An 11,683-nucleotide genomic window follows, 5' to 3' on the forward strand; every position below is an offset into this window, starting at 1 on the left:
AGATATATATCAAGTTTAATTTTATTAAACCGTACTTTAAAATTTATAATTGCTGATATAAATAAATAATTAGGAGCTATTAATCCCTATATAAACGACTGCCTCCCCAACACAGATTCAACGAATTTGTCAGTTTAATTAGTTTCATTCTTTCTTCTTCCTCACCAAATCTAACTTTTTAAAGCAACCAACTGTTAGAATCAAATATATATATATATATATATATATATATATATATATATATATATATATATATATATATATATATATTTACTGTAAGTTGGTCTTTTTATATATAGTTACCTCTAGCTATACTCGTTTACTGATGGATAAATCAAATAAAAACTCCAAGACCAAACGATCCAAGGCTAGTGCCTCTGCGGATAATCAGCAACCGCAAGATTCGAGCCGGTTTCTTGGGGTCAGAAGGCGGCCCTGGGGGAGGTACGCCGCCGAGATAAGAGACCCTTCAACCAAAGAGAGGCATTGGTTGGGTACTTTCGACACTGCGGAGGAGGCGGCCTTAGCGTACGACCGGGCTGCACGTTCCATGCGTGGCTCCAGGGCTAGAACCAACTTTGTTTACTCCGACATGCCTCACGGTTCGTCAGTAACCTCCATTGTTTCTCCCGACGAAGCATACCACCACCATCAACAGCAGCAAGATTTCGCCAATTCACAACACCAACACCATTTGCTTTTCTTCGGTGGAGAACATGTGAATGATCATAACTACAACAACTATTTTCTTAATCACGGGGCTAACGATGCTCTGAATGAAAATGTTGACGATGATGAGCTTCCACCGTTGCCACCGGACATTACTAGCAGCCGCTGCTTCGGAGAACCACCGCTGGTGCTATCGGAAATGGGACACGGAGTTCTGAATGACATGAGGTATCTTGAATTGGCGGGATCAGCTCCGTATGAATTTGAAGCGTCCACCTTCACCAACACGACTACTGCTTTCTCGTCACCAAGCGGATTTGGATGGTTTTGATCGTTTCCACTTCTCTAAAATTTATCAATCATGCTTGGTTACTACATAGACATGATATTGTCGGATTTCATTTCTAAGGGTTTACTTGGTTTTATATGTAGCCTTCGTCGATACGTTGTATATACCAGCTGTACGATCGAGTGTTAGTTTTTCCTTTTTTTCAATCGTTGGAGCAACCTACAAATTTATATTTTATGGATTGTAATACTTTACGAGTTTCTAAGTTCAAAATACGTGAATAATGAAGGTTGCGATTTATTTTGTGAAAAACACTTTTATTTAGGAAATTCATGAATGTGATTGCCTGATGTATCAGGGTAAGTTGCATTCGTACCTCCTGTTGTGTAATCAAATTAAAACCACATGTCTTTACAAATCAGGCATTGAGTAAATTTGTTTGAGTGGGGTTAAATGTATTTCTTATACTAGCATGAATATTTCTTATATTAGCATGAAATACGTTCAATGCATGTAAATATCAATTATATAATCAAAATTAAAAATATTGATTTTGTTGGGTGCAATAATTATCTCTGTTGGAAGAGCGATCGAACCGTGATGCTTGAGCTGTTGTGTGGTTTAAAATATTTGAGCTAAGTTCACGGGTTTCATTCTCATTGATTGCAAGGAGTGTAATTATTAGGTGAGAAATTGTTGGGTACAATAATTGTTCATCCTGGAAGAGCGATCGAACCGCGGTGCTTGAGCTGTTGTGCTGTTTAAAAGATTTGAGTTGCACAATTACCATCAAGCTATAGGTTTTGGTAAAGCGGTAAGCACTCGTTCCTATAGATTTCTAAAAAAAATGAATAATTTTTTTATTTATTTGGTTTTAATCTCTTCTCATATTAGATGAATAAACTAATTAAAAACTTATATAATTTACTTTCAAAATTATTTCCCAAATTAAAATTCAAACTATTGATTTTATGTTATATATTAAATAATAATGAACATAATATATGGAACGAATGAATTAAAACAATTTTTTTAAAAAAATTATCCATCCAAACATCACGTATAAAGCATAATAAACTAAAAATCAACTAAATTATGGATTTTATCAATGCATAAATAATAATTACATAAGTGAAGCACATTAAAGACAAATAATTATCAATTTAAAATCCTCGTGACTAACTCATCAAAACAATATCAAAACTAATGAAATAGTAATATTGATAATAAAATATAGCCTATAATATTCAATTTAAATAATATTTGACTTCATACTGAATTTTTTGTTTTTTGTTTTTAGAATTCTATATCATGGATAATTAATTTTATCTTAAAATTGATCTTTAGTAGAATACAATGATGATTATAAATTTTTTGTTAAATACAATTTTAAAATAATAAATAAATCAACATATTTAAAGAGATATACGATTAAATAAGAATATATGGTAAATATCATATAAAATCAAATAAAGTCATACAATAATTATTAAATAATTTTAAAGTATAATTATGATTTTCAACATAAAAATTTGAAATATAACTAAAGAAATAAATTTTCATAAAAAACTGTTATTTTTTGTATTTGTTGAATTAGTTATTTTTGATTTAAAAATAATTACATAAAGATATTAAAATATCATATGCAAAAGCTTTAATACTTTGACAAATACTAATCAATAATCATTATAATTTATATTTATTATAAAGATTATGCCATATATATTTTTACAGTAGAAAACAACTTCCGTGTTTTTTAATTATTCATTAATATTTTTTTCATGCATTATATATTTAAAGCTTTGATTGATGATTGATTTTTACGAACAGATGCATGTACCTTTTTGTTATACAATTGAATAAAATAATCATGTTTATATCATATACATTTGTTATAATTAATTTTTTTCATATTTTTTCATTTTCATTGTCTTTTAAAATCAAAATCAAAATCATATATGTATTACATAATAAAATTTTCATATGAATAATTATTATATCACTTGAAAGAAAAATAGATGTCTATGCATAATTTTTTTACAATCAAGTAAAATTCATATAAATTAGTTAATGAATAATTTTTTAAAAAGTATATAATTTATATTTTTCATCAAGCTTTCATATATGAATCATTGTTATATATATACATATGTGCGCGCGCTTAGTGCTTATATAGGCCGGCATAATTATTAAACATTTGAAATCATTTGCTTTTTAAGTGTTAGAGTTATATCATAGTCAAATTATATCTTGTAAGGTCCAAAATACGATAACGTAAGCTAACTACATGCGAATCTAGGGAAAAATGAAAATGACTAATTAAATAGTTTTAATTGCATGAATTAAATATGATATGCATGATTACATATTTAAATTAGGTTTTTCTATTAAAATGCGTAAAATTGTGTTTTAATGGTTATTCGAGAAGCGGTCGAGGAACAGAGACCGGAGACCGTACGAGAGAAAATATTTTTATTAAATAATTATTTTTAATTGTTTAATATATGGTATATGTTATGTGTTATTTTCGAAAATGAGATGTTTTGATGTGATTTTATATGTCGGGACGTATTTTAAACCAGGGTTCGATTTTCGATGAAAATATAAAGTTTTCGAGAACTCGATTAATAATTTCACAAACTTTCCTAAACAAAATATTTTAAATAATAAATAATAGGTTAATGGACCTATTATAATTGGCTAATGACCCAAGCTTAAAATAAAAGCTAACAAACCCTCCCCAAACCCCATAATAACACACACCCCTCACCCCCTAAGCATACTAGGACTCTCCCCTCCCCCTTGATACACGCACACACGAGATTTGGAGAAGGCAAGTGCACAAAATCTTTGAGTTAAAATTCAGCAAGGTCCTCTCTGTCAACGTCCTTCCCATCGCCAAGCCATTTTTTGTGCGTAATAAACACAAAGGCACACCTTAATATCTTTTTTCTCATCTATCACACTGTATTATATGTTTGATACATGATTTCATGAAAAACATGATACAATTTTTATATTTTGGTTTTATGACATGTCATGGACAAAACTTGTGTTTTTTATGATCTAAAACTTGTGTTAATGATGCACAAAGAGGCTGCCTTGGTAGGTTTACTAGATGACACATTTTTCCGCATGTTTAAGGTTCATGAGATGCATGTTTAAGGGCTGGAAAAGTTAGGGTAAGAGGATGAACAAAAATATTGGATTCTAGCGTTCTAGGGTTTCGAACTTGGGTTCTAGGTGGGCACAGCTGTTGGGGATATTTGGAATGTGTTCAAAGGTCCCAAGAGAGTCTAGACATGGTCGTACACTACAAGAAAATATGTCTTCAACAACACTCAAAAGACAACGATTTTATAAAATCGTTGTGTTTTTACTTTTAAAAACGGTTTTAACAAAAAGCGTTGTGGATTAGCGTGTTTTTTGGACAAACAACAACGGTTTTTGTTAAAACCGTTATGGATCAGCGTGTTTTTTGGACAAACGACAACAGTTTTAGAAAAAGTTGTGGATTAACGTGTTTTTTAGACAAACGATAACGGTTTTAGCTAACCGTTGATGATTAGCGTGTTTTTTTGGAGAAACAACAATGGTTTTAGCAAACCGTTGTTAATTAGCGACTGTTTTAGAGAATATTTATCGACCGTTTAAAATAACGACGGTTTAAAAAAAACCTTCAGTATTAAATATACATAGCGATGGTTTTTGGTAAAACCGTCGCAAGTTATCTATAAATATTCGCTTTTTCGGTCCAATTTCCTCCACACCGCTTTACATCTACAATAAATTTTTCTCTCTTAAACGATTTTAGCTTCGATTTAAGGTAAGTTTTTTCGCTTCAATTCTTGGTGAATTTCTAATTGTTAGTTAAGATAATGAATATTGTTAACTTAGTCAGATTGTAAGTTATTTTGGTAGATTTATTAAATTATAAAAGTAATTTTTTTTACAGAAAAAATTAGCGACGAATTATGTCTAAACCATCGCTAATTAGAGACGGTGTTTCTCTAAACCTTCGTTAATTAGCGACCGTCGCTAATGCCGTCGCTCATTAGCGACGGCTTAGTCAAAACCCGTCTCTAATTTTAGCGACGGTATATCATAAACGATCGTTAATTAGCGACGGTAACGATTTTTTTAAAATCATCGCAATATGATAGCTACGACAACAGTTTTAAACCATTGTCGTTGAACGCATTTTCAACAACATTGTCAATTACGACAGTTTTAAATGAATGACCGACGCTTTCGGTTGGAATAAATCTAGCAAGCAGACTAGGTTAAGTTATAGTAAATGGACGACAAGTCCAAGTATCATTCCACAGAAACTATTATTTAAGTACTAAGATTTAAATTATTCGATTTAATCTTGGCAAACAATAACGAGTGATTTGATGATAATTTAAACTAGTTAAATTAAAGTAAATTATGCTAACTTAATAACTAAGGCCGAATTTGCAGAACAGGTTGAAATTGGGGAAATTTTCAAATTCAACAATGTAGGATCGAACGCTTGCCGCTTTACCAAAAGCTATAGTTAGTAGAAATGGTGCAACTCAAATATTTTAAACCGTACAACAGCTCAAGCATCACGGTTCGATCGCTCTACCAAGCGAGGACAATTATTCCACCCAACAATTTTCCTCCCAATAATTGCACTCCTTGCAATCAATGGGAATCGAACCTGTGACCTTGGCTCTGATACCAATTGTAGGACCGAGCACTTTCCGCTTTACCAAAAGCTATAGCTAGGGGTAATGGTGCAACTCAAATATTTTAAACCGTACAACAGCTCAAGCACCACAGTTCGATCGCTCTACCAATCAAGGACAATTATTGCACCCAACAAACAAAATGACCGGGAACACACAACAGTCCAGACTTTGATTATTGTCACACATTGGAATTAATTAACCACAGATTATTGATATCACGATGAAATTCCCTAAATTAACTATAAATCTATTTCTAGAATTTATAATCTTATTTTCATTTAACAGTCCAATTATTTCTAATTGACTTTAATTAAACAAAAATGCATTATTCAACGATGGAATCACAGCTGTCGCCTAAAATCGCACATTGAAAGAATACTATTTCTAGTCGGTTTAACCATGTGTTGATTGATATTTTTGAAGCTAAATTCAATCTATTCTTTTTCGAGTCAAGATCAAACAACAAACATGCAAATGATTGGCAAAATTAAAAGCATGAAAATTACGCAAACAGTAATCAATAACATAAAAGTAATTCATAAATCAAATAATTCAAGAATGAACAAGATCAATAGTTTGTCCCTATCGTGGTCCCGATCACAAGAAAAACTACTCCATGAATTCAAAACTAGAAGAAAACATAATATTCGAATTCATGAATAAAAGTAAGAACATAAGAGAGGAGAAAATCTCAGTGATGGTACGCGAATCTTGCGTGTGAAGCGCGGTTTTCTCTCGTTTCTCCCAAGCCGTCGCCTTCTTTTCTCCAATTCTTCAAAGTCCAAAGCGTTCCCAAAAAAAGTCTCGTTCTGAAAAGTCCTCCTTCTCTTTTATTTTCGAGCTTGATTTTCAATATCTTCCCCAAAATCTCCACAAAATCTTCGCCAAATCTGAATCTGATATCAAGTACACGTACCCCATGTAAACATCCGTGTACGGGTCCGTGTATTCTCTGTAAAATTCTGCACTGGAAACACTGGACATGGACCCCGTGCAGGGGTCCGGATACCCACTGTAAATCTCATTCTTGGAGGGCAATTGACACGGACCCCGGGTACAGGTTCGGAATGGGGTCTGTGTAGCCACTGTAAATCTCTCCTTTGGGCTTCTATGACACGGACCCTTACACGGAGCCCGTGTAGGGGTTTGGATATTGTAAGGCCCGAGAAATTATCCGATTAATCTGAAAAGATTTGGCGATGATTAGTATAATCTATTGTTGATAATTACTATGATTATAAATGGAACGGATCAGATCGGGAGAGTCGGAAAAGAATTCACATTATGGTGCAAAGAGTAGTCCCCGCGCACATGCGCGACATGTATCGGCGCACATGCGCGAGGAAGACAGAACCATGCGCGCACATGCGCGACTTGAATGCGCGCACATGCGCGGAACGTCCACTAGAATCGGCGCATATGCGCGACGTAGATGGCGCACATGCGCGGGAGGGGTAGAAGGTTCGGCGCATCTGCACCGAATGATTGGCGCATATGCGCGAGAAGATAAAACGTTGGTTCTAATAACTGGCGTATATGCGCGACTTTGTGCGCGCATATGCGCGAAACGAGCAGAACATGCACAACGCCACTTGCCCTTGTATTATGCAATGCATGTATATATATATATATATATATATATATATATATATATATATATATATATATATATATATATATATATATATATATATATATATCAGCATGCGAATTCATGGAAAAGAAAAAGGAAAACGAGGGCCAAAGGAATTTTCAGATTGTTAAGCATAGATTCGTGATTTCGAGAAATCCGTCCGTTTGTTTTTGAATCCGAGTACAGTATTGAGTTCCTAGCGACGACAGCTACAACTGGACGTAAGTTTTGTTACGTTTAGACAAGATTTGAATTTATGATATTGTCAGAATTGAATACGAATCAGATATGATGTTTCTGCTATAGTAGACATTGTACAATTGAAGTCAGATTAAAGAACAGACTGTTTATGAAATTGTTATGAATTTCAGAATTGATTTAGTTGAGATTTGATATCAGAATTGTGTTATTATTCAGATTATGAATTGTAATGATACTGATTATGAATTCTGGTATTATATCTGTGATGTTGAGATTGACGGGGTTACCGAGACTGTATTGTTATGCCGTCGAAACATCAGTTGATTTGGATTGATCAGATTCAGTAATGATTTCGATTGTATCGTGATATCGTTGATATGAATTAGATTGTACCTTGTTCAGATACAGATCAGATTATATACTGGTTTGAGTATTGATCAGAACAGGTTTTGAATTGAGTTATATACTGATATTGTAATTATACGATTGTCATTGCCAGATTGGGTATAGACAGATCAGAATACAAGACTTCGTCTTCATCAGACCGGGAAGAAGACAAAGGTATAAATAAATTTTGATTCGGGATTGCACAACTCGAGTTAGTTTTGACTTGAGTTTCCCAAAATCACATACTTTATTTTATTGCATTGATATTTGCAATTATCAGATTGATATGTTTAATTTATTGAATTATAGCAGAGCAAGAGTTTGGGTTAGGACAGATCAGCCTAGCTAGGGCAGAACCGCCAAGTCTTGGACAGAACTGCTAAGACCCTAGACTTGTGGTATATCGATGAGTTTAGATGTAGATTGACGTCTATTGTAGACACTCGATGTAGCATGCCCAAGTCTAAGTCTTTGTCAGAATTGCTCAGACCCTAGACTTACGGTGTATCGATGAGCTTAGATGTAGATCGACGTCTATTGTAGACACTCGATACAGCATACCAAAAGTCTAACTTAGATCGAGATCCCTAGATTAGAATGAGAGATGAGTCGAGTCTTAGATATTGAGACTAGAGTTTGATTTACAGATCCGTATTTATTTATGGTTCGTAGATTACGATTCATGTTTTATTTACAGACTGGTATTGATACATGTTTGATTATGCTACATGTGATAAGATATAATTCATGCTTTTATGTTAACTCAGTTAACCGCATGTATACATTGTTTATACTGAGATATTTATATCTCACCGGAGTTATCCGGCTGTTGTCTTGTTTTGTATGTGTGCATGACAACAGGTGGGACATGATCAGGGTCAAGAAGAGGATGAGAGAAGACGAGTTTAGAGTGGTGATTGCGGACTTATTGTAGATTTGGTTTAATACTTGACAGTTAGTAATTGAACCTTAGATTAATTTGAATAATTGTTGTACATTATTGTACTTATATACTGAGATGTATATTAGTTATATGCCACTACATTCCGCAGTTATATTTTGAAAAGAAAAATTTTTAGACCATGTTTATCTTAATTGATAATTAAATCCCAAAGATAATTAAGAAGATGATTAGCGTCCGGGTCCCCACAGATATGCTCTTTGTACTATTCCCTATTTTTCCGGGTGTTTCTGACATGGCATTGTGCAGCTTGACTTTATTTCCCTTTCGTTGGCTTTAATCATCTTTTGGTCAAACCTGCAAATAGCAATAATAAAACGAATAAAGCGCAAAACTCGGAATAAAATCGCCAAATAAGCACGAATACGACAAAATAAAATCCCAAAACTTTATATAATTCGTGCTTATCAAATCCCCCACACTTAACCTTTGTTCGTCCTCAAACAAATCAGATATGAAATAACGATGAGACATATCTTAGATTCAGAATTCAAGTGGTACAATCAAAACTTTTCAATTTGTCAAATTCTATCACTCCCGGTAAAAAGATCATGCTTCGAATATCATCAGATTCGTTTTCATCACAATTCAAGATTCAAACATTGCCTAGTAAAGATCAACATAATGAGATGTGTGTAAGTCAAAACTCATACTCATCAACAGCTACTTGGTTTCAGGATCACTTAAATTCATTTATTTCTGAAACGTCCCATATACTTGACTTTCATACCCCTCTCTACTAAATGTTGAACGATCATGACTTGGTCAATAGTTCTTTTCAAGCTTATAACGCAAGGACAAGGTTCACTGCTACAATAAAAGGTATGACAATCAAAAGTGAGAGAAAATAAATATATTCCTGCATCACATTCTTTGAACCTTTAACTCGCCACCAATTTATTGTATTTTTATCATCTTTAGAGCTCTATCATCTCCTTTCTTTTTCGTTGTCCTTCAACTTTCACACACAGATTTTTCGGGTGTATTCAATACCATGCACTTTACACTATTTTTTTTCAATCCACTTCTTTTCATTCACAGGTAATTCAACAACTCCTTCAAATATTTTTTTTCCAAACATTTGAGTTTTGGAACATTTCAAAGAGCTCGAAGGGTTTATTTCTCTCAAAGTTCGGGTAGGACAAAAGTGTATAGGCTAAAATTTAGATGGTTGATGTGGGACATTGAATAAATTACGAATGAAGTCTAATTGTGTGTCATTGACACACACCATTCAATTTTTAAAGGCTCAAGAAGGGTTATTAGAGACAATAACTGATGTATCAGGTAGGCTTGAAAGGCTCAAACGGTCCAAAGATCGCCTAAATCATCCCTAAGTCACAATCGTTCGTATTTTCGCTTCGAGGGCTAATCAGACAAGTTCTAGGTTGTTTCAATTTTCAGTTTTTTTTTAAGTTTACCTTGCACCAATTCACCATCAATGAGCAAAATCTGACCACATGCATGGAATGAAATGTCAATACAAAAATGGTTCATGTCGACTCTCTCCTTGAAACCACGACTCCTCTTATTCAATACTAGTCATTAAACGATTTTCCGGGTGATCCAAAATCTAACAAATTAATCCGATTATCAAGTAAAACAAGAGTTCTTTCTCTGTATATAGTCTCATCCTACGTGACAAGTGTTTTGCAACGATGTGTAACAAAACTGGCCCACCCCTACACTTTGAAATCGACACTGCCCTCAGTGTAAAGCGATGAAAAATGAACTAGCAATATAGTTAAAGCAAAAACACTTTCCTGGGAAAAAATGTCGAGTAAACGTTGGAAATGTGGTAGAAAGCATCAACTCCTGAAAATAACGACATCGAATACACAAAGAAACGTAAAACGGAGATAGGAAAGGCACACAAGCAAACAAATAAACCTAAAAGATGATAATAATGAATAATAAGTGCCATAAAATGAACATCAACATCTGAAAGAAAAGCACAAAATGAGAAAACTGATCCAAAGCCTCCACAAGTCATAAAATAAACAAGCTAACTACTCATCGTTGGATCCCACGTCCAAATCTTCAAGGTCATCGACGGTGAATCTGTCAAAAGGTGGCGCGTGGATATCATCAGAATAAGACTGTGTCCTGGCATGGTGCTCGTGTCGAGCCAATCGAGTGCGCAAGTCGTCCATGCATTCAAATATGGCCGAGAAAACCTGACGATTACCTCTCGGGGTGCGCTGTCGTGGGGGCAAACCAACTTGAGGTCCTGCTCGGGCATCCAATGCTGCCTCTTCCTCCACTCTATCTTCTCAGGCTCGCTCATCAGCTGTAGGGGAAGGCACTGGTGGGTCACGGGGATGTGGACTGATATGGCGAATCCCGGGATTTCGGTACCAAGCACCCTGCCTGAAAATGAAATACATGCCCTGCATGGCCTGGGGTGAGAGAATCTGTGTAGAGGTGGCGAGGAAGGAAGTCTCACCAGTGAGATCGAAACCGTGGGTTGCCAAAATCTAGGAGATGATGATAGGAAATGGGGCATATGGTGTCCTATTATTTATGGGATCAATATGGACGACTGAACGCATATGAGAAATCATGATCGATGCCACCGGAATAGCAGGAAGTGCCCCCAATCCATTCAACATCTTGTCTATGATATATAGATTCATATGGCGGACCTCATTGTTCCCGGCCTTCCTCGGAATGATGTTCGCTCCCATGAAGTAACAGATCAAGCGATCAAACAGTGGGAGGGACGTCGGAAGGATGCTGGAGCGGGAGCCGGTTTGATATGGGAAATATTGTAGACGGCTCCGAGCCTGAGGGATCCGGAAAGTAATGTCAGACAGGAAGAGATC

The 11,683-nt window shown here is 34.8% G+C and overlaps 1 protein-coding gene across 1 annotated transcript; it reads left to right on the forward strand.

Annotated features, from left to right (window-relative positions):
• Positions 1-325: 325 nt before the first annotated feature.
• On the forward strand, positions 326-1,001 carry LOC140806630 (uncharacterized). Its single transcript, XM_073163185.1, has one exon. It carries the CDS (start codon positions 326-328, stop codon positions 998-1,000), a length of 675 nt encoding a protein of 224 aa, XP_073019286.1. The 3' UTR covers position 1,001.
• The last annotated feature ends 10,682 nt before the right edge of the window (positions 1,002-11,683 follow it).

The sequence above is a fragment of the Primulina eburnea genome, chromosome 12 (assembly GCF_022965805.1).
Source record: "Primulina eburnea isolate SZY01 chromosome 12, ASM2296580v1, whole genome shotgun sequence".
NCBI classification, from domain to species: Eukaryota; Viridiplantae; Streptophyta; class Magnoliopsida; order Lamiales; family Gesneriaceae; genus Primulina; species Primulina eburnea.

What these genes read in the sequence shown, in the direction of transcription:
- LOC140806630 (XM_073163185.1), top strand. Translation starts at nt 326, where the DNA reads ATGGATAAATCAAATAAAAACTCCAAGACCAAACGATCCAAGGCTAGT.